This window comes from Gadus macrocephalus, chromosome 3, assembly GCF_031168955.1.
Source record: "Gadus macrocephalus chromosome 3, ASM3116895v1".
Taxonomy (NCBI): domain Eukaryota; kingdom Metazoa; phylum Chordata; class Actinopteri; order Gadiformes; family Gadidae; genus Gadus; species Gadus macrocephalus.
Window position 1 is genome coordinate 11,476,090 of NC_082384.1, and position 26,088 is coordinate 11,502,177.

The following is a 26,088-nucleotide window of genomic DNA, read 5'->3' on the forward strand; positions in this document are numbered from 1 at the left end:
GTCTCCCAGCGCCTAGTAGTTGTGTTTGGCGCCGTCTAGCGGATCCTCCGGGTACTGCTCCTTGTACGGCTGAATTACACCAGGGGACAGCGGGCCCTTGTGACTGGCCACGGCCGCATTTACACCCAATTGAAGAACTACTTTGGCCATTGCATTAACCACAGACACATGTGCTTAATAAATACATTTGATTTGATTTGATTAGCATTTTACAGACCTATACAATGGATAGGGCGTTTAGTACGGTCCATCGTCGTTGCTTATTTCCCTATAAAAAGCTACAGTCAGTGTTAAATAACGTTGATTTACCTTTGAGCATTTCCTATTATAGGCTACTGTGTAAAATGCTGTTTAGAATTAACGTTAGTTTCACGAAAAGAAAGACCCACCGGTGGGGGGAGATCTCATGTTTTATTTATGCTTTTGTTATAATGCACACCGTGCATGTGGCAGAAAATGTGCAACAGCGCCCTCTGGGGTCACACTTTTCGGTGGGTCGCAGAGTTCGATGTAACACCGAAACTTCATGGCACGGAAATGTTATATTCACTGTTAAATTGGAAATATTTAAGCCTATTTCCATTCCCTTTTAAAGTCACCCAAATACAGTGTTTAAATGTGTAACGTTACTGTTGTTTAGCATCCTACCTAGGCCCCTGAGTCCTGTCCCATTAGCCTAATTGACCCTAAGAAAATGCAACCACTAGCATATACTTATTTTGGTCCAAATAATCAAAGACATAAAGAAACAGGTCCTTCATGGAGCCTTCTTGTACCTCATTATGCCCGAGTGGTCTGGTTTAGACCTGCTGACCTGTGCAGCACCTTCGGGTCTGAACGTCAAGTTTCCAGAAAAAGCTAGTTTTTCCTCCATGTGTTTGCTTTCTAGACGATCCTCTGGCCGTGTGCCGGAGCGCCATGCTGCAAGGTCAATATTTAGCCGCGGCCATCCGATACACGCTGAGAGGGCAGGGCAGGGTGGACCAGGAATACATTGAAGCGTGTTCCTGCAAAAATATTATTTAGTTACACACCCGTTGGATATTTGGTTAACGTCAGCAATTAAGGATGGACATATACACACAGAAGCTTCTGTACACACTTGCAATCGCAGAAACACTTTATTTGATAACCAGACATTCAAGACATTCAAAAGGAAGACAATTCCTACTTTATCAGACATAAAATGTGTGCATACCAGCCTAAATACAGGGCCGTAATTAAAAGGCAAAAAAAAAAAAAAAAACACATTCAGTTCATTACGGTCAGACTCTTGTAAACTGAAAAGTGTTAACAACATCACAGGCGTCATTACTCCCTCTGACTTCCTCTTTTTCTCCATCTCTCTCTCCCCCATCCATCTCTCACTCATTTCTTTCATTCGCCTCTGTCTTCCTCTCTTTCCCCCTTTTCCACGCTTTCTTTGCCTCACTCCCATCTACCTCTCTTCTTCCTCTATCGCTACTACCTCCCTCCCTCCCTCCCTCCCTCCCTCCCTCCCTCCCTCCCTCCCTCCCTCTCTCTCTCTCTCTCTCTCCTATCTTTCTTTCCCTCTCTATCAACCTCTCTCTCCCTCTCCCTCACTCCTTTCTCATAGTGAATCAAGCCCCACAGCACTCCCTGGCTTTGTTGCTGCTGTGGCAACGGTGTCCAAGGACAACAGCGTTCTCCTGGCTCCCTGAGCCACGCTCAGCGGATGGACCACGGAGCCCCAGGGGTGATGGGAGGTGCACGTCATCGGCTGTATCTTCACAAGTAACCCAGAAAAAACGCTCAGGTTTGACCTGAAATGACCGACGGTAAGAGGAGAGACAAGGATAAATATTGTTCATGCAAGACTGCAGATGGCGGTAAAACGTTTATAGTACAGCTGAGTGCATTCTGGGAAAATGCTGTACGTTTATAAACTGTAGATTTTACCTGAACTGACGAATAGAGATGTGAAGAAACTTGAAAGTACACATTTTGTTACACGGTGGGGCACCCTGGTATGGAAGTAATAAGTAATAAAAAAAACGTATTTTGGATCTTCTAGTCCAGGCCATAAACTGACCTGAACTGACCGACAGTAAGGCAAGACTGCAGATACTTGGCAGAACACATTGTCCTAGTATAGTAAGAGATACACACTGAGAGAACACAGTATATCCCTGCAGTTCTAGCCTAAAAATGGCCCAGGGTATTAACCTTAACTGACGGGTAGGCAAAATGCAAGTGTACATTTTGTTTGTGCAACTAGGAATTTTGCGAGTATAGTGGGGTACACGCTTGAATGCATAAGACATATGGATTCATTTTGGATGGTTCTGATCGAAGTCATAAACAAACCCCTTGTTGGTACTCCTTCTTCCAGCTTTGGGTTGGGTTTTTCCTGATCATAATGGTAAAAAAAGCTGGTCTGAATTTAATCAAAACATGCACAATACATGTTTTTATGAGTCAGCATTGGGTTGAAAACCTCTGTCATGTTGGAAGAGCAATCCAACGTCAACGACGGCAACCTGATTCATGTGGTTCTACTCAAGTCAAGGTCCTTTTTTTGCATTTGGCGAGAAGAACCATGAATCCAGTTTCATTTTTGACTCCATTCATATGTAGAATTATGAAAATGCATGCCTGGAAGTCGCAGTCAAAATAGTGCTTGCTTTCTTGGCATCTTTCTCAAAATACCGGACAACCCCCCAGAACGATGCTGAAGTGTACGTGATGCTTGTTGTGTTTTCCATCAATATACATTTATGTTTCCCAGATGACGGTACACACACACGTGATACTCCAAATTCATAAGACAACATAATTACACGTGTGAAGGAGTGTAGCAGACACAGGGTTCAATAGTGTTCAGCTGTATGTTAATAAATTAATAATAATACATTTTATTTATAATGCACTTTATATTCAAGAATCTCAAAGTGCTTCAGAGAAAAAAAAAAAAAAAAAAAACTATTAAAAGGGGAACCTCAAAGAAAGTTTAGCTGAATGCTCTTTTAAAGAGATGGGTTTTGAGGTTCCGTTTAAAAAGAGCTGTAGTCTGTGGAGCCCTCAGGTGGTCAGGGAGGGCGTTCCATAGTCTAGGGGCAGCAGCAGAAAAGGCCCGATCACAGCATATGTTAGAGCTTAGTTTGGCGAGAACAATAAAAATATGATATTAGATTCTCCTTAAATTCTTCCTTCCTTACCTATTGGCCCAGGTACCTTCATGTTTAAAAATAAGAGCTGAGTGATTGGATCTCTGCCAACCCCTTACTCCACTCCACTTACTCACCTGTCTTCTTATCTGGGCCGAATTCACAATAGTATTTTAAGGACAATAATCTTTGTAGCTGTTGATTTTTAAGATCAGATTTACGAAGACGAAAAACATAGTTGTCGTTTCTTCTAAGATCGAACATTTCTTCTTGATTTTATAAAAAGCAATTCAGTTGATCTTCTTAAGAAATTTCTTGAGGATTATCATTTTGTGATTCAGGCCTCAGGTTCAAAGAGAAAACAATTATAGAGTTATTATTAATAGCTATTTCTATTGGTGATCAATCTACCCGTTCTTTTCTGAATCAGCTCATAATTTAGCCTACAATGAACCATTGCAATTTCGGATGGTCACCTATGGTTGGCAGCATTTGGCAGTAGTTGGAGACTGGCACCCATCAATGAGCCTGATATGTCACTGAAATAACGTTTTTTTAAGATGTGTTTCATTGTATGCTGAGTCATCGTCATCATAAATAATTTCAAGCATTTTGTCCCTCAACTCTAAACAGTAACAAGCTTACAGAGCAACTGAAAGTTCTTGTGTAATGTTTCTCCTAAACGATCCATCTAATTTTTGCAGGGGGTAACATCATAATCCGATTGTGATGCTACCGAAATTATTATAAAGGATACACATTCAGGAGGTTTTGTGGGACTTAATTTGATTCCTTCAGGCAGATGATGGAAGAACAATCACACAAATCCTGCAATTTTATAGGGACGCAAACCACACACAAATACACAACATCACCCCTCCCCTTCCCCTATCTAAAGAAGATTTAGATTATTATTTATTTAGATTATTGTAGCCTGAAGATTGTTTTGGTCTGGATCCACTATAACTCTTCACTTCCTGTTCCCACGGTGAATACTCTTGCTCTGTAACCCATGATCGCCCCCCCCCCCCCATTAGATGTCCCCTGGAACCCTGCACCAACCATCTCCTCCATCATTGGTCGAACAGAGCGCCATAGATACCCATAGAGTCAAATACCACAGATAGTGCGAGGCAACAATGGATCGCTTGATATGCGTCACAACCCTCCTGACATACATCATTGTTTTGGCTAAATTGTGAACTTTCAAATCAACATGTTTGCCATTCCTGGGTTACTACATCGAGAGTCCTTGATAAGGGTGAACCTTGTGTTCTTCTTTTGGGTATGAAGGATTTATTTTGTATATACAAGGCGGCCGTACAGTATCACCCTGGACGTGAAGGGAATGAATTAAAATGATCTCTCTGTGGTTCGTTTGGTATGTGGGACGGTATTTTTAGATCCCCAAATATGCTTTTCAGATTTGCTTTGTTTTTTCTTTTTTTAAGTGTAAATCTACCCGGCTTCTTTTTCTAGGCCTGCAACCGACCGCTTGGCAAAGTACATACAGGCATGTACAAAAAAAATAACTATTTGAAAAAGCTTAAATGTGGGTGCAAGGAAAAATAATTCTCAAAGCGCTCTTTGTACGAGGCGGAGAGAAAAAAACAACACGGATTCGCCTTCTAGAGGAGCTGGTCCATTTTCACCTACGTTTTCCTACCAGAGCGAATTCTCAGCTTCAGATGCCTATGATTTAGACTCTATTTCTTTTTTTCCGATAATAAACCATATCGGCGAGGAATTCACGACTATTTCCGCTGGGCCCTCTGTGCTCCATTTAAACAGCAGAGAGAGAGAGAGAGGGAAAGGGAGAGAGAGAGAGAGAGAGAGAGAGAGAGAGAGAGAGAGAGAGAGAGAGAGAGAGAGAGAGAGAGAGAGAGAGAGAGAGAGAGAGAGAGAGAGAGAGAGAGAGAGAGAGAGAGAGAGAGAGAGAGAGAGAGAGAGAGAGAGAGAGAGAGAGAGAGAGAGGAACATCACACATAAGTCTTCCGTTGTCGCTCGCCCACCCATGTGACCTCTTGGGTCATGTGACCAATGCGGCTATACCTTCCACTGTCCACATGTATTATGGTGTGTGGGCGTGTGTGATGGGGGGGGGGTAGCATTGGGCTTGCACTGTTAAACTAAAAACCACCTAGCAATCGTGATTCATCAGGAGGAAAATAAACACTAAATTAGTCACTTCCTGAGATTCCCAGACATGCTGTTCAGACACCGGAACTCTTTGAGGTTCTCCCTGGTCAAATATGACCTCAGGCTAGGAATGGTTTGCCTCAACAGGGCCTGTTGGAGTGTGAAACCCCCTAGACCCCCTAGATGCCTGATAAGGGGTCTCTGGTGTTTTTAGTATAGTGGGAAAGTTGACTTCGTAAGATGAAACCCAGTGGTGAACTCAGTTTTGGTTTCCTACTTTCTTTTCGACTTCTAACCTGTACACACCTGCATGCATATTCACATGCACACATAGAGACAACCATACACAAAGAAAAATAGCTCCACGAGCCCCCTTGAGCCTCAAACAAGGTTCTGATTGGCCAGAATTACTGGAATATCCTCACCTCTTTACCATTCAGACGATGCGATTCTCTCTCCCTGCCTCGCATCACGTTCTGCATGGCGTTTTGCCGTAAACCCTTCCAACCAACCAATCAGAGGCAAAACAACCGGTAACCATGACCACAATGACCTCCAGAGAACGTTTCATTATTGAATAATTCAAATCATGTCCTTGACCATTTTGTACCTTTTTATGAACAGAGCCGTGCAGACAGACAGAGGGGAGAGGGTTAAAAGAAAGGAGAAGGAAGCATATAGAAATGCAGGCCAGAATTAAACCAGGGGGGGGGGGTTCAACACTACAAGATAACACGTGGTTAGCAGGATGTTGAACCACTGGTCCACAGACTGCTCAAAAGGCCCCCCCCCCCCCCCCCCCAGCTGTGACATCGCAGAGTACGTGCTCAACGCCCCCCCCCCCCCCCCTCTCACCCATGAAGGGCCTCCTCCCTCGAGACAAACCTCCTCCCAGAATGCTCTCACCACATCTGCCCCCCCCCCCCCCCCACCCGCCACTCGCCTCTCCCCCATCTGGATGAGCAGGCAGGAGGGAGCAAAGCGGGGGGGGCTGGCTGACAGCTGGACAGCAGGCCCTGTGTTCCTTTGGTTCTCCTGTGCTGCTCCTCTTTCTGCCGGGGGTTGGTGGGTTTCACTCTCTCAGTCTCTCTCTTCCATGTCCCGCGTCATCAGTGGGACAGTGGAGCTTATTATTTAAGCTCTACTTGGCTCTCTGCAGCCCTATTCCGTTGAGCGTACCGATATACACGGCAGGGACAATGAAGGAACTGATGCGTTTGCTTTTAGCTTGCTCGTGTTAATGTTTTCTTGCGTAAATCAAAGGGTGGATGGGGGTTTACGGGGCGCGGCGGATGGGGCCGGTGGTGTGGCCTTGTCATGGCAGAGTGTGACTAAAGTACACACAGCCCATCCTTTTGTTTGGAAACCGAGGCCCATAAATGCTTGTTTTCAAAGGTTGACGTGACATCATAACAAGAAAACAGCTGCTCCAGATCAACTTTTTGAATGCTCTAATATTTTTCCGCTGTCCACTTTAAAAGTTGAATTGTTTCTTCATGTGCTTATGTCTTAAACTTATACCATGCATTTCTTATTCATATATTATAGTTATATTATATTTCCACATCTCTATCGGATCCTGTCCTAAATATAATTTAATCACTAAACCTTTAGCTGCAAACTGGTGTTGAATTAGAAAAACATTAGGTATATTATCTTGGATTTCTGAACACTTCATGCCAATGCATGTAGAGTGGCAGGAGCAGAGGTCACACAGAGCAGCCTGGTGCTTAATCAGAACCTGCTGGAGAGAGACAGGATACCAAGGCCAGGGGAGGGAGAGAGAGATAGGAGAGAGGGGGAGGAAGGGCGCGAAGGAGGAGAGAGGGGGAGAGGGAGGTAATAATAAGAAGAAATAGAGACAGGCTACCCAGGCCAGGGGACGTAAAATAGATAGGAGGGAGGGGAGGGAGGGAGAGGGAGGGAGGGAGGGAGAAAGGTAACCATAAGAAGAAATGGAGAGGGGATACGCAGGCCAGAAGAGGTAAAATAGATAGGAGAGAAGGGGAGGTTTTCCAGGCTATATGAGAGATGGAGAGAGAAAGTCAAAAAGAGAGAGGACAGAAAAAAGAGAGAAAGTGGCTTCCAAAGCTAGGAAAGAAAGAGATGAGCTCGGGGAGATGGAGAGCGATGGGAGATAGAGAGAGAATTACGAGAGTGAGATGGAGGCTAACCAGGCTAGCAGAGGTAGTACGAGGGTAGGGGAAAGAATGTCTTCATGAGGAGGAAGGGAAGAGAGGGAGAGAGGAGGGAGAGAGAGATAGCCGCAGAAGAAAAAGTGAAAGAGGAGAGAGCAGTACAAGAATGGCAGAGAGATGGAGAGAGAGAATGGCAATGGGATCAGACGGGATGAGGAAGAGGGGAAGCATATGTAGCAGCAGAAGAAGATTGGAATTTAGGAGGGTGGAGGACAGAATGAATGAATGACGGAGGACGGCTGTGAATGTATGCTTGTGTTTGGGGGGGGCGGCTTGGGAATCGTGTGGCCAGGGAGGGAGGGAGGGAGGGAGGGAGGGAGGGAGGGGAGCTGGGGAGGGGTCCTAAAGGATGTGAGTCACAGTCCCTGTCAGAGCCAGCGGGGAGGGTCTTGGTGAGGCGGGGGAGAGGGAGGGAGGGAGGGAGGGAGGCGGAGGAGCACTGTGCTTGAGTAAGGAGGGGTGGGGGGGGGGAGAAAAGAGTGCCGGCCCCTCGTACTCCACTCTGGCTTCACGCAGGCACTCGGCGTCAGCAGAAAAAGTGCTAATGTGATCAAGATGGAAGCGGTGCGTGGAGCTTTTCTGCCGCTCCGTCTCGCCTGCGCTCTCACGGCCTGGCCGTCTCCTGGGCCCCGGCTTCTCAGCGTCTGCCCAGCGGCACACGCGTCTACCAAAGCGACCCGGGACGGCTTGAAGTTTGTTGTTTACGCGACCGTGATTTAAGGGCCGCAGGCATGTCAGAGTCCGAGCGATGGATGGAAGGATTTGCCGTGACCCCAAACTCTTGAGTGATCGTTTTTTAAAGAGAGTCGTTGCAGATTTCTGGATCTTCTTGCCTTTTAGATATCTCATCGCCCTGGATGTCCGATCTACCGCTTTGAAACAGATTCATGGGCGTTTGTATTGGACAACGCTGTGTTTGAATACAAGCCAGGCAGTAAAGCAGAGTTTTATTATTTGAAGTGTGGTGGTGGTGTTGGCGGTGGTCGGTGGGGCTTTTACCTCGGAGGGTCGGAGGTCAAGTCCTGTTGAAGTTGGCTCTTCTCTCCTCAGGAATAAAAAGGTGCACAATAATGGATATTCATGGGTTTTTACAAAATGTACATTTTGTTGGTGTTTGCATGGCTAAGGTTTATGATCACAGTTTAAGCAGAGGTAGACTAGATGTTAAGTATCAGTATAGTTTATGACAACACTTGGATAAAAAAATGTGGTATTGTCTATATATTCATATATGATTAACGCTGCTATTGTTAAATTTATGTGTCCGTACGATCAAAGAAGATACAAAACACTATCTTCTGTCTACACCAATGCAGTGGAAATTATATAGCTAACCATAATTGCTGATTATATCATCCTTTTTGACCTCTTACAGCATCAAACCATACAGCTGTCACTTTTTAAAAAGCCTTTTTCTGCACTTGTATAGAGGCAGAAAATCTGTGTATGTAACGATTACATCATTGATCCATCTGTATAAGCATTGCACAACTTTTACCCAAGTGTCATCAGGCTATCTCCAGGCTCTGTGCTATTGATTGCTCAGCCATTCGCATCACCAGAACTCCTCACTATGCGGGTTTTCCCTTTGGTGGCACTGGTATTTATCAAATAACTTTAAATAATCAAATAATTGTCTAAAACTTTGTGCTGCCATACTGCCACCGGTGGTTTGGTTCAATGATATGTTGTTCTTTTAAATAAATGGTTGTTACATAAGAATTTTAGTTTATTAAAAATATCCTCAGACATAAAATAACTATGATTCACCAAGGAGATTAATGCAACACCTTAAATATACAACGGCAGTTTTGTTGGACTATTTAGTAGAAATATGGTTTGTGTCAGTTTATATAGGCCTGGCTAAGTTTATACTTCCAGAGAAGACTAATGGAACCTAATTACAGTCCACTTCTTCTACCCTGGACTGTCAAGCTGTTTATTTTCAAACTGAAGCATTACTTGCCAGATTATTTCCTGCAAATTCAGTTAAGCCCTTATGTTGAAATCTCAAAATACTGACATTTCCCGCGCACCCCTTTCATCACTTCTCCTCTCTCCTCTCTCCTTTTCTCCTATTGTTTCTCTTTGAATTTCTTCACCCCTCCCTCCTTGTTTTCTTCCCTCCAATCTTCTTCTGCTCTCCCCTCCTAACCTCCTCTCCTCTTAATTTTCCAACTCCTTCATTCTTCACCTCTCCTACTCCCTTCCATCTCTCCTCCTTTTACTAATTTCTCCACTCCTCTCCCCCTGATCTCCTGCTCTCCCGTTCTTCTGGTTCCCTTCCCACAGGAACGGGCGGAGCTGAGTGTATCTGGTCCTCCGGTTGGTCACGGCCCATGGCTTAGCAGCGGAGGAGGTTGTTGACCATGCCAGTAGCCATGCGGAAACGGAGCTGGGAGGAGCACGTGACCCATCGCTCGGGGTTACCGTACAGCTTTGATGACCTGGACCTGGTCTGCTGTCGTAGCACCGGCCCCGGCCCCGGTGACGGCTCTAAACACGGCCGCCAGGTGCGTTGCGCGTCCATGCCGGAGTGCCACCACCACCGGCCGGCGCCGGACGGGATTCCAAGGGGGAGCGACGCTGCGGCGTCTGTGGTCGGGGACGCAAGGCTTCTTTGCGAGACGCGGGAAGATGCAGTCGGAGAGGTTGACACTGGCTGTTCAGGGGACGGGCCGGAGGAGAGTGGAGTCCTTGAGTCGCCCGGGTCACAGGGTCCCCTAGGCTCGCCGAGGGAGGCCGCTTCCAGCCCGGACTCCAAAGATAGACTATCGAGCCTCACAGTTATTAACGGCACAGTCGATAGTGGTTGTGAAATCAGTCGTTTTGGAGACGGTACGGAACACGGCGACAGCGATGGAGTCGCTGACGGCGGTCGCAGCGGTGGCAGTGACGGCGACGTGGTCGCTGGTGCAAGTATGGTTTCCGAGGAGCCACAGCAGCAACCGTGCATGTCTATTAGTCTAGACAATGGGTCTCTAGCGTCCGCGCTTGCCGTTAATCAGACTTATGATTATTATGAAACAATGGAGAGCCAAACAGATGGCCGGGGCGAGCCTTGCGAGCCCCCGGGCGCCACGCTGACCTATTCTGCTGAACCAGAATCCGATGCTGTCCCTCCCAACACCGAGAGACAGGAGGAAATCTTCCCCGCGTCTCACGCCGGGATGAATTACAGTCTATCTTCAGGTGAGGCGTGCCGCTTATCCGACCCGGCGGAAGATAGCGACGGATGGCTGCGGGCTAACCGGGTTACGGAGCAGACGGTGACCGATGCCGCGGAAGAGGAATGCAGCGCAGCAGGAACAGAACGCAGGAGCGTAGATGCTGTCGATAAGGTAAAAGGATTAGATCTCCCCGCAACACTGGTGGCTGAAAGTCAGGCGGCACCTTCACCTCCGGCGGCGTCAGAGGGACCCGCGGTGGAGGAGGTGGATCACAGTTCTGATAGCCTGGCTTTCCACCACAGTGTGTTGGCGCTGCATGACGTTGGGATCGCAGAGATGGATCAGAACCGAGAAGAGGATAGGGCTGAAGTCAACGGCCAGGCTGAAGTCAACCAGAGTTCATCGACGGCTGGTGGAATGCATGTTAAAGTTCAATGCTGCACCGAGGGAATCAATGGCCATGTGTTATCTGAACAACAACTGGACAGTGGACTAGTAACAAACACCATTCAGTGTGAGGAGGAAAATATGGAAAACAAGTCCTCTGTGAATCTCGACGGGAGCCCAGTATCCCATGACTTGACCTTTTCAGAGAGCCAAACCAAATCTCAACCCGGACCGCTAGAGAACAGCGTGTCAAAACTGGACACGATTCTCGAGTTTAACTCTTCCGAGTCGGACGACAATCCAACGCCGAAGACACCCACGAATAACGCCTTGAGTCTCGCCGACGCGCCATTGGATCAACAACCCACCAATATGGACTCAAAGCAAAACACCACCACCCTCCAGAGACCTCAGACAGAGGCTTCAGCACGGGTGGTGGAGGATGACCTCACACCACATGGACTCCCTGGCAACCGAGCCTCTGGCTGTTACCTAGGTGAGCCACCTGCCCGCGATGGGCCAGATGGTCAGAGCAAACACCGCGGCTCAGACACCACATGCTCCACATTTGAGGAGATGGAGGAGACGGAGGCAGCGCAGGCGGCCGCTGCACATTGCGGCCCTCAGGGGCCGACTCCTGGTCCCCACGAGATGAGTGATTCTGAGGACCTGAAGGATGACAGCGCGGTGAAGATGCGGGTTAAAAAGGTAAATGAATGGGATTATAAGTGTCTGTCAACCCTTTTTATATGTTTCAGTAGGACTCCATTTGCGTTCTAGTCCTGTAGGAAAGTGGATTGCGCATTTGCAGGAATGAAAACGTTTTTGTTTTTATTTATCTTTCTAATCTCTTTTGCAATCACAGTCCCGACACTGCAATTCCTCAAATGATTTCTTTGTTGTAATAAGCAACACTTAACTGGGCACCACATCGTTTCGGTCTCGCTCTCGCTGGCTCGCCGGCTGGAAAACAATGACTTCACTCTTGCATGCTTACAGATCTGCGACAGTGGGATCTGTCAAATGTTTCTGTCTCTCCCACCCTCGGGTTGCAAAACAAGGTCCTATAAGGGCATGGATTCCGTAACGGCAGTTTAAAGCTCACAGCGCACACACACTCCTACAGGACTGCATTGACCGGAGCGGTGGAAAGCTAAGAGCTAGGAAGCTAACCACTAGAAGGCTAGGCAGCCAGGGCGCTAAACCGCTGATATAATTTATACTCGTTTGACATTCATGGTTGATCATCATCAGTGATGGAACTAAAGATGTGACACTATTATCGAGTTTTTACTGGAAATGAAACCCACATAAAATAATGCTCATTGTAGGTCAAGCCATAAAATGACAATTTTTGACACCAGGAATAATAACAATAGCGACGTTATATTGACAACACAGGGGTTAGTCAAATTGGTATGTTGTTTTGAAGAGCCAACCGATCACTGACTGCATCGTATTTCAGCCTAGCCATATTGCTTGTGATACGCTCTTTAAAATATAAATACCACTGTAGATACAAGCTGTTACCTTGCTTTGACCAAAACCCCGAAACCTGGCCATCCCATAGATAGCCAAGGGGTATGGGGCGCTTGTATGTCTCAGCCTTTCTTTAGAGTTCATGGTTCACTTCACATTGACAGCATCCTGAATATTTATCTGACAAACTCCCACATCTAACCATATCCAATTCACATGAATCTGTTTAAGATAAATTGCACAAATGTTGGACACCTCAGCGTCGTTGACGTAAAAATTAACGCCAGCTGCCATGGAGGAAAGGGCGCTCTGAAGTCACAGGGCAAAACGAGGGGAAGCGGAAAGCCTCCGGCATTTTCTATGACCGGTTAGCAACCGTTTGTGCAGCGGTCGAGGTGAAACCTCCCCTGAATCAAACACCTCTGAGAATGTGTTCTCCCTCTGCTGCTGTAACTGAAAAAAAAAAGAAAGAGCGAGCCCGTAAAAAGAGGAGTCCTCGGGTTCAATGCTTCCACCATATGGCGGTAATGGCCGCTCCGCTGGGCTCGGAGCGCTCGGACGCAGCGGGATGCCAGTTTATTCAGGAGACAGGCTTCCAGGGAATGTCTTCGGAGCGGATTCAGCCGGCGGGGGGGGGGGACGGGGGGGGACGGGGGACGTCGGGGGGCTTCTCCCCACGTGTAGGTCACACACACTGACTAATTGAATTGGTAGCGAGGGGGTTCAGCATGCCCATCGCCTCACTCTGGCTGGAGGCCCAAGAGCTGCTGCTCAGACACGAGACCCGGTGATGAGCTATTACCGGGCTCATTGTTGAACTGAATTACATTGGGAAGTTATTTCCATCTGGTAAATACATGATTCGGAACATTGTGTATCAGCTGGGCTGTTTGGCTCCCAGCTGAACGTTACTGGGTTCGATTTCCTCTTGCTCCACAGACTACGCCTCATTGAAGAGCAAGGTGCCTCACCCCTACCTGCCCCTTCATCACATGGATCCACCTGATAACCTTCTCGGGCCTCCTATTTATAGCTTCATATTTATTGAATTAGCGCCGTAATTCTTGATACATCTTGTTGTTAGCAGAAGGCGGCTAGTGTCCACGCCTGACGTATAGCGCCCGGTGGTGCAGGCAGGAGATGGCTGTCGATAGACACTTTAATTGTATTGTCTGGGGCCCATCACGGCCCCGGGAGATAGCTGCTGCTGCTGTTGTTGTCAGAGGAGGATAATCTGGGGGAAAATGAAGCCATTTGGCTATCTGTAATGGCTGGGAGATGGATGGCACGATAGCGTGCTCTTTGTCAGGGTGTTTATTTGTTTTTCGCCAACGGGGCCTTATCTCGACCTCGGGGCCCGAAAGATGGGCTCACATGTCTGACGTCACCACCGGACCGCTCTCTGAGCTGGCTTCTCATTCTCCTCCCTTCTCCGTTCAATTCAAACCAGTTGGCTTTATGAGCAGGGCATATGTACAATACGTGTCGCTAAAGCAAAGCCAAACATGATTTATTGAACAACGCTAATAATAATAGGTAAATAAACATAACAAATAGCAATACAGAAGTTCATGAAAAGATAACTATACCACAAGGTAATTATCTTTGGCCCTCTCTCTCTCTCTCTCTCTCTCTCTCTCTCTCTCTCTCTCTTTCTCTCTCTCTCTCTCTCTCTCTCTCTATCTCTCTATCTATCTATCTATCTATCTATCTATCTATCTATCTATCTATCTATCTATCTATCTATCTATCTATCTATCTATCTATCTATCTATCTATCTATCTATTCTTTCCCGCTATCTGTATAGCTAACTCCCCTCTCATCATCTTTCTGCCTCTTTCCATCTCTCTATGTCCCTCGCTCTCTTTATCTCCCTTTCTCTCTGTCTCTCTGTCTCTCTCTTGTGTTTGGCCTCCTGTTGAGGAGGTCAGAGGTCGGGGGGGCACTGGGTGAAGGTCTGGTTCGGAGAAGTAATGCGATGAAGAGATGCTAAATTGATTGAGAATGTCTGAGGGCAGACTGGATTGGACGCAGGCCTGCTGCTGTGTGAGGAGGGGAGGGGGGGGGGGGGGGGGTGGGACGGAGGGGGGGGACTGGGAAAGGAAGATGGGGGTGGTGGTGGTGGTGGAGGAGGAGGAGGAGGAGGGGTGGGTGGGTTCTGGAAGTTCAAACACTGTGGGAACTGTCTTCCATCCACAGAAAACAGGAAGTGAGGAGGAATGTGAGTAAAACCTCAAAAGATGAGACAGTGAGAGAGAGAGAGAGAGAGAGAGAGAGAGAGAGAGAGAGAGAGAGAGAGAGAGAGAGAGAGGGAAATAAACGTAGAAACCAGCAGCATGAAACATCATCCCGTGAAAAACCATTCAAATGCACACGTTTTGTGTTTGTTTTTCATTGTTGTTTTTTTTACAATGCTGGTTGTGTGGTTATTTTTATTATCGCCACTCGGGCTCTGCTGCTTTTGTTCATGGAGTACAGCTCCCTTGTAAAGATACTATTGTTTCCCTACACCACCATGTGTAGTGTACAGACATCTGAGCCGCGGGGACAGAGGGTGAGAGGGAGGGAGAAGGGGAGGAGAGAGAGAGAGGAGAGAGCGAGAGATGGGAAGGGAGAGAGGGATAGGGAGGGAGAGAGAGAGAGAGAGAGAGAGAGAGTGAATGCAGCGATGTGTTGCGGTGCCGCCGGCGTTGGGATGCCATGCGTCAGGCCCCGGCGGCAAACTTCGCCATGAACTTACACACACACACACGCACACGCGCACACACACACACGCACACACAGACTCTCCACGTCGACTGGGCAGCTCCTTCCAGCAGACCCAATCCCCTATGACAGGCTAATTGGAAGCTGACTGGAAAATAACTGCAAGCACGGGTCTCAAGTCGGGTACTGGTGGGACAGGCCTGCGGGCCGGAGCCCTCAGTCTGCCCGCATCCGGGACACCAGCGCCCGCTCATCACCCAGCAGAACACAAGTAACAGGAACAGGATGCACTTTCTTTATATAGCACCTTTTAAAACATGCATTACCAATCGCTTTACATGAGAACCAACAGACCCAGTAAAAACAGTATCAGGCAATTCGAGACCTTGAGTGTGTAACAATGTTCTTCGTGTGATAAATTGGTTGTGTGCACTACTAAGATACGGACACACGGTCAAATTTGAGTGGTGAACATGATCGGGCTCCAGCAAAAACGATGCAATGAAGAAAATCCCAGCCGGGAAAAACGTCCGGTAAAATATATGTTATGGAATTATTCAACTATGATAAACATTTATTCTTAAACGCCAAAAACATTATTGAAGTGTTAACTTTATCAGTCATGACTCCACCACCACATCCGCACTGTGTCCACACACCCATCGTAAAACACGTTCCCGCAAAACCAATTCCGCCACATTATTATCCCGGCTTCAGGAAAACATTGTTTTGCTGCTCAAACATCTCGGTACGATTTCATCCCTCGTAAACCGGACAAATCCATGTCTGCCCTGAGGGGACAACCTAGGAACACAGCCACTGGAAACCACAGCGCCGGTCAGATTACACCTGTGGCCATTCCTGTGTATGCACTTGCAGGTACACACGTGCGTGCTCTTTGGAGACCCAGAACCCTGCTGTGTCCCGCATGTCTGACTCCACTGCCATTAATGCGTTAAATCAGATTGTTATTAGATGTGTTTGGGGTGAAGTGGAGATGTCCTTGTGATGTCGCGTGATCACTCTCTTTTTCTCAATTGCCCTGGGAGGGATGTGGTCCTGATGTCATATCCTGGGTATGACAAACACTGAAAGGAATGGGTTACTGATTTATTAAGTTGTTGAACTTTTAAACTTTTTTTTTTTTTTTTCACCAAAGTCATGAAATTAAATTAATTGCAGACTATAGAGGACATTCAGATGGAGCATCTTAGATGGGTTAAAATGCTGTCTCATTTCACATGTTCTCCACCGGGGGTCAGTGTGAGACCTGGTAGAGTACCCTTGTTAAATAGTATCTTAGGACCAAAAAGAGAGACCACAGAGGGAATAAATCCAGCATTGTCTCATTCATTTGAAATTAATATAAAAAACTATTGCTACTACCATAGGGCTTCATGTGGGCTACATAATAATAATTCATAATCTAAGCAATAAGATTAGAAATATGCGCCTCTTGGAGATGGCAGGTTTGAGGTTAGGCTGCTCAACTCTCAGCCAAAAAGTACCGGGTTGATCCCCCTTGTCGGCAGCCTAACCCCTGGGCATCCGAGAGCAAGTTGTCCTAGCTAATTTTTTACATGCGTCTAAAATACACTTGGAGTCGGTTTAGTGAAATGCATCTGCTGAACGACTCAACCCTAGTAAATAGTGCAGAGCTCCGGTTGGGGTTGAGGCGCTGCCCCTTGTGGGCCAGCCTGGCTAACACACACAAGAGACCGGCTGGCTGGCAGTCAACACTTCACACCCGGGCCTCTTCCAGGGCAAACCCGGGCCAGCTGGGGCCTCTGCCTCCTGTTCCCATGGCTGATCCAAAGCTGGCGAGGGCAGCGAGCGGGAGGTCAGGGCAGTAATAAGACCCCCACAGAACACCATGAGGGACGGATCGCCGCGGCGACCGGGCAGCTGCGTGGGATTTCTGGTCCAGGGGTTTCGTGTTTTTTCTTTTCTACTTTCGCCCAGCTTAAAAGACGAAGGGGCCACAAAGGCCGTCCACGGCTCGCAGGCAGAATGTCGGGTGGATTCTTGTGCGCCGCGCTGTTCGCTGGAAGCTCTTTGTCAAGTGGGAACCATTGATGACGTTGAGGAAAGAAGGTTGTGTTTTAAGGATTGTGTTGACGCTTGTGTTTTTGTGTTGGGTCTCCAGCGGGATAGTCCCCGCCTGGACTCCATGGTGCTGCTGCTGATGAAGCTGGACCAGTTGGACAAGGAGATTGATAACGCTCTCAGTGCCACCTCTTCCATGGACAGCACCCCCACCCCACGCAGGAGACACCTGGTAAACTGAATAGAATCCAAATAATAATGACCTGTTTGTAGCTGGGCCTTCCTGGATCGCCAGTTTCCCCAGACCAAATCCAATAGGAGCATAAAGTGATTTGATGTAGTATACTCTTTTCCTCTTAGGTTCCTCATCCTCATGTAAGTAAAACTTACATGAGGTAAGTAAAAAAGATATTACAAATTATTTTTTTAACCTTTCAACCGGTCAATCTTGGGTTCTGTGCAGGATATGGATCCAGGGTCTCAAACTGGCAACCCTTCCCAGGAGACCCTTGTATCTGCTGCTCCATCGAAACCCCATCTTGGCGCCAAACCCAAGACATCGGTGAGTACGGTGCTGCCTTCAAGACCTGCTTTGCATCAAACACCACACATAAGTCTTCAGTAATTTGGCAGACACCATTCAGAAGACACCCAAGCAAATCACAATGAACACTTGGGGAACCAAGATTCCCTGAGTTAGGCCGTCTTGCTCAAGGATGAACAAGGGATTGACCCCATTACCTTTGTGCTGGGCGTTGACCATCCTAGCCTCTACAGTACCCAGCCCCTATGGACGAGCAATTGCTCTGTCATCTGGTGAAGTCCGGTGGTTGTACTTCTTGATTGAGAGACGATGCCTGGCTTCCTCTTTCAGCTCTTGGTCTGGGCTGTGTGACAGGGGAGGTGGAGTCCCTGGCCTCACAGTTGATCAAGCGGCACCAGGCTTTCATAACGGCCCTGCTCTGTGATTGGTCTGGTGCCTTCCGTTGTGCTCTGGGGCCCCGGGGGCCGTTATACACTCCTGACTTCCACTGCAAAGTCTCTGCTCTATCAGTCTTCATTAAGAGTGGCCTGGTGTGTGTGTGTGTGTGTGTGTGTGTGTGTGTGACGTGTGTGTGTGTGTGTGTGTGTGTGTGTGTGTGTGTGTGTGTGTGTGTGTGTGTGTGTGTGTGTGTGTGTGTGTGTGTGTGTGTGTGTGTGTGTGTGTGTGTGCATTATTTACTTATGAAACACTCTGACACACATATCAACACACTCATTATGAAACACTATTTTACACACACACACACACACACACACACACACACACACACACACACACACACACACACACACACACACACACACACACACACACACACACAGCACTATCACACACTCAGGGTGACTTGCGTATTGGAGGAATGTTTCCAGGCACTTAGAGCTTAGCCGAGCAGACGGTAAACTCTATAATTAGCAAGTTCTGGGGTCTAGATCCCCTCTGCTCCAACAAAGAGGTCAGAAGGGGTGGTGGGGGGGTGAAAGGACAGGATGGGGGGGCTGAGGGGCGGGGGAGGGGGCACGGTTCAAGAAAGACATCTTTAGTCCGCTCGCTTGCTCGCTTAATGACTTTTCTCCCTCCCCGCTGGCGTCGAGGGGCCCTCAGAAGACAGCCCGGAGGCTGACCTGCCCAGTGGGCCGCTGCAGTGGTTGTCAGAACTCTTTCTCATAGGCATTTCTCGTTTTCTTTTGGACTGGGACTGGACACAATAATCAGTTTTCTGGGAAGGTGGGTGTGCATCCGTAGTGTGCATCACACGCTGGAATACATTATTTATTATAACACTCTCGGATGGACAGGACCTGCCTCACTGGAGGAAAGACATTCAACGGGTTAAAGATGAAGAGAAGATTTTGACTTTGTACAACAGCCTCTGTAAGAGACTCAAGATTCACTTGTTCAGAGTTCACCTGGACTCTGCATTGCCTCCCCAAAACTGCCCCTCCTCCCCCCTTTATTTACTAAAAACTGTGCTGTACATTCATCCTGGCACTTAACACTGGTGCTTAGCAGCGTGTAGCATCTTATCCTAGCTGTCTTTGCTGTACACAGGGAATAGGTTAACCTAGCAATTGAAAGTACTTGGAACGTGTTTCTATGTACAGACAGCGATATTTTGTTTCTCTTGCTTCTGTACAAATCGACTTAGTGTAAGTCACTTTGGATAAAAGCGTCTGCTAAATGCCCTAAATGTAAACGACATTAACACACACACACAGTGACGGTACACAAGAGCAGGGACTGTAAGTGATTGAATGAGTGCATCACTCGGCCCTCAGCAGGAGGGCGTCGTGGGAGAGTGCTGACAGGGGGAGCCGGGAGGTGATTGGATCGTCGAACAAGATGTTTCTGTTCTATTTGGAAGTTCCCGGAATAAACATCGACAGAAACGCTTGTTTTGTTTTTCTCTTATCTCGGTCAGGCCAAAGGTGTGAAAAAGTGCTGAAATGCCAGCAGGGACATCGGTGAATTCCTTAGTGAAGGGTAACGTGTCTGACTCCCTTGTGTTCCTCAACCCCCGAATCTCTTTCCCCCCCCCCCCCTGCTCTTAATGTCTACGGCGCGCAACGCCTGTCGGACATTCATTGTTATCCAAGGTCTGTGTGTATTTGTGAGTTTCCTCCTTTTTACTTTCCCTCCACAGTGCAAACTCCACTAAGCCTTTGTAAACACAGCCTTTACTGCGCGTAATGCTCAGCTCAGCGCTAACCGAGGGGCTTTTACTGTGAAGGCGCGACAGGGGGAGATTGATGGATGCCAAGGGGTTGTTGACTTCGTGAAGTGGGCTCTTAGGGCCTAATAGTAGCGGGGGGTGGGGGGGAGGGCATTCAGCCCTTTCCGACCTCAAGTGTCCCGACGCCCACTTAATCTCCTTAAGGCGGTCAAAACTGGTCTGGTGAATGGGGCCGGCGGCACAGAACCAGGGGATCCAGATGTAGGCCGCACGGCTGGGCTCTCTATTGTCCCCCTGCTCCAATCCCTCCAATCCTGATTGGCTTTGGAGAGTTCCTGTGATTCCTGGAAATTCAAATGAGATTAGTGGAGGTGGAGCGGACGTTGTTGGCCTCTGGGATTGGAAAGAGGTTTTTCTGTACTCGTACTCCCTGACACTGTCCAGAAGGCACGATGAGATATTGAACTTCTTTGAATAGTCTTCATGTGTGTCCATCGATGGTTGGACCAGATGTGAAGGATAAACGTCATCATTGAATGAGGGGCAACAATGAAACAAGTCCATCCAATGTTTGTGTGTGTGTGTGTGTGTGTGTGTGTGTGTGTGTGTGTGTGTGTGTGAGTGTTAGTTTTTGTGTTAGTGTGTGTTTGTCTGTGTATGTATGTGTGTTATGTATGTGTGTTAGAGTGTGTGTTTGTGTGTTCGTGTTTGTATGTGTGTTAGTGTGTGTGAGTCACTGTGTGCATGTGTGTTAGTGTGTTTGAATGTCTGTGTGTGTATGTTTTTCAGTGTGTGTGTGTGTTTGTGTGCGCATCTGTTAGTGTGTGTGTGTGTGTGTGTGGTCATGGAGTGAGTTTCAATGTGCGCTTGCGTTCCGTCTGCATTATTTAAGGTCACCTGGCAAACAAAGCCTGTCGGCCTTGGCTATAACTGACACACCTACACACACATATGCACACACACACGTCCACACATATGCATAAACACACACACACATACCCCCCTCTCTCCCGTTCTCTCTCTATTACCCTATCTCTCACACTCAGACACTCTCTCTCTCTATCTCTCTTTCCTTGTCACAAACTCTCTCTCTCTCGTTTCTTCTCACATGCACCCTCTCTCTCTTTCCTTGGCACACACCCTCCTCCCCCCAATGCATGGTGGTGGTGGCTGGGCTTGTGATTGTTCCCTTTCGGCCATGTGGTGTCTGACCTCTCTAATATGTCTTATCCAACACTGCCATGGAGCCATCACAGCGACACTCCTTCCTTCATCAGTGATGCAGACCCACCTTTCGGCGAAATATGTGTTCAAATGTATTTCTAAATCTAATAGTTTTTCATTTAGATTTTGTAGATCTGCAATAAATAAAAGTTTTTTTTTAAAAAGTAATATGAATGTAACATATTTCTTTACAGACGATTAAGTGAGTTCAGATGTTTTCAGAATAAAGGAGGTGGCAGAACAGTAGACAGGAGCCAGTGAAGTCTAGATGAAAAAAATATTATAGAAATTGACACAAGACCCCAGATATCCCAATTCGGTTGTTTTACCCCATAATTGCTGTTAGAATTATTGTGTCTTATTGTTATTTGTGTCCATTGATACCAATTTGAAACGTCCTCCCAAGGGTCCCTGACCCCGGACCAACCTAGCTGAGGCAGGATTTCTCTATCCAGACAATGTTCTCAAATAATTGACCCCTTATCTGTTTGCGTCCCCGGTTATGTACGTAACCATAACAACAAGAGAGCTCGGCGTCCCCTCAGACCGGCCCCGTGCGTGCGTCACCCCCCTGCTGTTCCCAGCAGCACCGGGGGCGTGGGTGTCCGTCCTTCTGGGCTCGGGGCGGACCCATCCCGCCAGGCTGTTGTTAGCGCCACGTGCGGCGGGGCTAGCAGGTGGCTGAAGCACACATTCAGCTGGTGGCTCGCTTGTATCGGATGTTGTGGCAAAGCAGGTGTGTGTGTGTGTGTGTGTCGCTGTCTGTAGCTGTGTGTGTGTGTGTGTGTGGATGTTGTTTTTGTTGGCAGGTTCTTGGTGCTTGTTTTGTGCAGCAGGTGTGTGTGTGTGTGTGTGTGTGTGTGTGTGTGTGTGTGTGTGTGTGTGTGTGTGTGTGTGTGTGTGTGTGTGTGTGTGTGTGTGTGTGTGTGTGTGTGTGTGTGTGTGTATGAGCGGTGGGTGGCCTGGATGGATTGTTGTCAATTGTAAAATAAAGAATCTGGTAAAAATTGTGTGTACGGCTGCTTCAGGGTTGTTAAGTTGTCATGGTATGGCATCAGTGTTTGTTATTGTAATTCTAGTATCCATTGGGAGTATTTGTATGAAAACATCTTGAAACGTGTCGATACTTAGTAATTGTGATTATTGTTACAGTACAATATGCCCCACAATGTTCCTTAATACGAGAATCAGTTCATTACCGTAAACATTTACCTCATCTGTAACATGCCGTTGGTTTTTCCTATGATTGGCACCTCTTTACGGGCACATTCCCGGCAGTGCCGGAGCTTGTGTGTCATGTCCCAGGCATTCTGGCCGGCCTCCCAGGACGGCTGTATTTTTAGCGGTCGTGGAGACCACAGAGGAAGAGCCCGGGTTATCGCCGGGCGGCGTCCTGGCCGGCAGCCTCCCTTGACCGCTCACTGCGGAGCGGGACAGTCGGAAACAACAGATCAATCACCCGGCGCTGTCGCAGTTCCCACGAGCAAGGCACTTGCTTAGAAATCGACCTTAACACTCCCGACAAACACAACACAGGGCGTTGGGCCATGCCGCCCGCCCCAAGGGGGGGGGGGGGGGGGCGGGGGTGACCTTTCACCCCGAACGTTGTTTGGATCCGTGCTCGTTCAACGGGGGCGACACCCCGCCCCTACTCTTGGACGCTGTTGGTCATCCAGGTTGTGGACTCCCCAGCGGTGGCTGTGGCGCGGCCGCGGGGAGGTGAAGGTCCTGGCAGCTCGCTGACCCCCGGGGGGGAGGGTTATTCTTGGGAGCGGGCGGCGTGTGTTCTGGGGCTTGTTGTGGCGCTTGTCCCCGGGGGTTATGGATGTGGCCTGTTATCACCGCAGCCCGGCAGACAATAGACGCGCCGTGGCTCTGCGTGCTAAGGTCACTGTCGGAGCGGCGCTCTATCCTTCCTCTTGCTCTTCCGCTGTGGCGGCCTGGCCATCCTTAGCCGCCCGCATCTCTCTCTCTCTCTCTCTCTCTCTCTCTCTCTCTCTCTCTCTCTCTCTCTCTCTCTCTCTCTCTCTGACCACGCCCTTCAACTGGCCCCTTCCCAAGGAAGGACAAACACCGCCTCCAGGACTGCTCCTTAGCCATTTCTCTCTCCCTCCCCCTCTCTCTCTTTAGAGACGTGCCAAACGTACACTGCCAAATATGCCCGTCTTATGCACGCCATTTTCCCGGCATGGTCCACGTGTTTACACTGCCCGAGGTAAATTGCCTGCGTGAGTTAGCAGCCCAATCTACCCTCCCGCACCCTACACACACTGGCGGTTTCATTTTGATGGGAACGCGATCAGACGGCTCTGCGGTTCTGTGGGGGGGGCGGGGGGGGGGGGGTTAGGGGAGGGGTGTTGCTGCGCTGTCAGAGACCACGCAGCGATATCAACATGAGTAGTTCTTACTGGAGAGAAGGCGGAATCCGCCAGCTGCTGACCATCATGGGAGAGAAGGTGAGCAGATGCATTTAACGACAACGTTCCTTACGAGGCTTTTGTCGGGATAGAAAACAAGTGGTCAGCAAAGTAAGGAATATGTTGGCCTTTCTGCAGTAGTTAATCGCGTTTGTAGCCTAGATGTGAATTAATTGATGCGGGTGTCTTCATTCATAAAAAATAAAAACATTCGGTGGCATGCAATTGATTCTAAAGAGGTCTAGACTCTGTGCTTAGCCCCGCATTCTCAAGTGAACCAAGAAAGCCGTCGCTGTGACGAACAAGGGATTTTACATCCTCGGATTCACACGCAAGACGCTGAAATTGCCTTGCGTGCCAAGCCGCGACCGAACCGGCTTGGCAGTGTATAAAAGGCCGATGTCTCTCTTTCTTAGGCCCCGTTTACACGAGGACGCCTGCGGGTGAAAACGACGAAATATTTTATCGGAAGTGCCTTTCGTTTAGACGGTGACGGCGTTTTTAGGGCATGGTGACGGCGTTTTTAGGGCATGAAAACACATAAATCTGAAACCGAAGTGGAAAAGTTGAATACGCTCCGCCGTAGCGTTTCCGTCTACACTGCCAAGACGCAAAACACTGCTCAGATCTGCTCACGTCGCGTACGCGTTTACGTCACATACATGTGCCAGTACAAGGAAATAATCAAACATGTCGGATTATTTCCATGCGTCGGACCTTCAAGCTGCTCTGGCAGCTCTAACAAGCGTACAGGAGTCTTTCCACGAAATGTACAGAATATGTACGTGCCGCAATAACCAAAAAGATCCTTCTCTGTTCAGTAATACTATCTGTACATATCCTGTACATTTTGTGGAAAGTCTCCTGTAAGTTTATTAGAGCTGCCAGAGCAGCTTGAAGGTCTGATGCATTGGGAATAATCCAACATGTTTGTTTATTTCCCTGTTGTCGTTTTTACCCACAAGCGTCTCTCTCTCTCTCACATGACCGAAGAGGTCACATGGGTGGGCGAGCGACAACGGAAGACTTATGTGTGATGTTCCTCCATATTACTCTCTCTCTCTCTCTCTCTCTCTCTCTCTCTCTCTCTCTCTCTCACTCACTCACTCACTCACTCACTCACTCACTCACTCACTCACTCACTCACTCACTCACTCACTCACTCACTCACTCACTCACTCACTCACTCACTCACTCACTCACTCACTCACTCACTCACTCACTCACTCACTCAGCTTCAAATTCACTCTCACTCATTTCAAATTCTCTTACTATTTAATATTTTTGTCCCTACCTTCTGTGCTCTGTTTCTATATTCTCTGTGTGTGTGTGTGTGTGTGTGTGTGTGTGTGTGTGTGTGTGTCACTGTCTTACATTTGTCATTTGCCATAGGGTATATAGCAAGTTCCATGCTACATGCCACCTAGCCTAGGTGACCATAACTGGTCTCCTACAAACACAGGACGCAGGTGGTGGGGTTGTTGCTCAAACCGGCCAATCATCCACTCTCCCATTCCAATACCCATACCACCATACTATTTGGTATGCCGGAAAAGGATTTAGTATGTCCCAATAAATAGTATGGAAAATGCAGTATGCCAAAATTACCAGGATGTTATACTGCATCCAGTCACATTTCGCAGCATACGAGCCAGCATGCTTTTAGGCCATTCTGCCCCATAATCTTCTGGGCAGCAGAACATACGTCACATTGACTGAGCCCGCAAAAGTGGATGAGCGGCACTACAGGTGTGCTAAACAGTGAAATCCCCTATAGCACGTCCCAATGGTAGGCCTACTGTGTGCAACCCTTACGTACTTTGTAAGGGTAGCAGCAGGATGTCATTGAGTAAAAAAGAAAAAGGCATATCCCTTTGGGGCATCCAGCAGCGATGTTAACATCGTTAACATCATTAACCGCGATTGAAAGGTAATCTCTTATGCCTATCAAATGTATGTATAGTTTAACTTAATTCAGCACTGTTTCATGGTTCAATTAAATTGTCCAATGTGTAGCCCCTTCGCCTCCTTTATCAAAGTCAGGAGGGCCCCTCTTGAAAGCAGCGTTCCCATCCCTGATCTAGACTGTATCCTTCCCCTTTGGTCTCTCTCCCCCTCTCTGGTCCGATCCCTATCCTCCCTCATGCTTTCTCACCACCTGTCCTTGGGCCTTTTATCAACGCACATTCCAGCCAGCCGATGTTTGGCCCGCTGCAGCGAGCTGAGTCCCCCCAGTGAGTCAACAAGCTGCTCAGCCCCACAAAGACCAGCCTTTCTCACTCTGCTCCCCACCCCACCCCAGTCAGGGCCAAGCGTGCTGGCCTTCTGGGCTGTCACTGTCCCCAAGGCCGGCTCTCTGGGGCGCACAGCTGCGGCAGCCGTCCAGACAAACACACAGCAGTCTCCGGCAGGGAGAAAATAGCCCTGTGTTGGAACACAGGATGTGGAAAAAAATGAACTTCTCTGCTCCCCCCCCCCC

General features: G+C 48.1%; 1 protein-coding gene across 1 annotated transcript; it reads left to right on the forward strand.

The window, feature by feature from the left end:
• Window positions 1-7,938: 7,938 nt before the first annotated feature.
• LOC132454084 (uncharacterized) lies at window positions 7,939-18,765 on the forward strand. Its single transcript, XM_060047248.1, has 4 exons — window positions 7,939-8,525; window positions 9,758-11,730; window positions 17,355-17,486; window positions 17,718-18,765. The coding sequence occupies exons 2-4, from the start codon at window positions 9,835-9,837 to the stop codon at window positions 17,877-17,879; spliced, it is 2,190 nt and encodes a 729-aa protein (XP_059903231.1). The 5' UTR covers window positions 7,939-8,525; window positions 9,758-9,834; the 3' UTR covers window positions 17,880-18,765.
• The last annotated feature ends 7,323 nt before the right edge of the window (window positions 18,766-26,088 follow it).

What these genes read in the sequence shown, in the direction of transcription:
- LOC132454084 (XM_060047248.1), top strand. Translation starts at nt 9,835, where the DNA reads ATGCCAGTAGCCATGCGGAAACGGAGCTGGGAGGAGCACGTGACCCAT. An exon ending in TGAAGATGCGGGTTAAAAAG is followed by an intron (nt 11,731 to 17,354) that starts GTAAATGAATGG and finishes TTGGGTCTCCAG; the next exon opens with CGGGATAGTCCCCGCCTGGA. An exon ending in CCCCACGCAGGAGACACCTG is followed by an intron (nt 17,487 to 17,717) that starts GTAAACTGAATA and finishes GGTTCTGTGCAG; the next exon opens with GATATGGATCCAGGGTCTCA.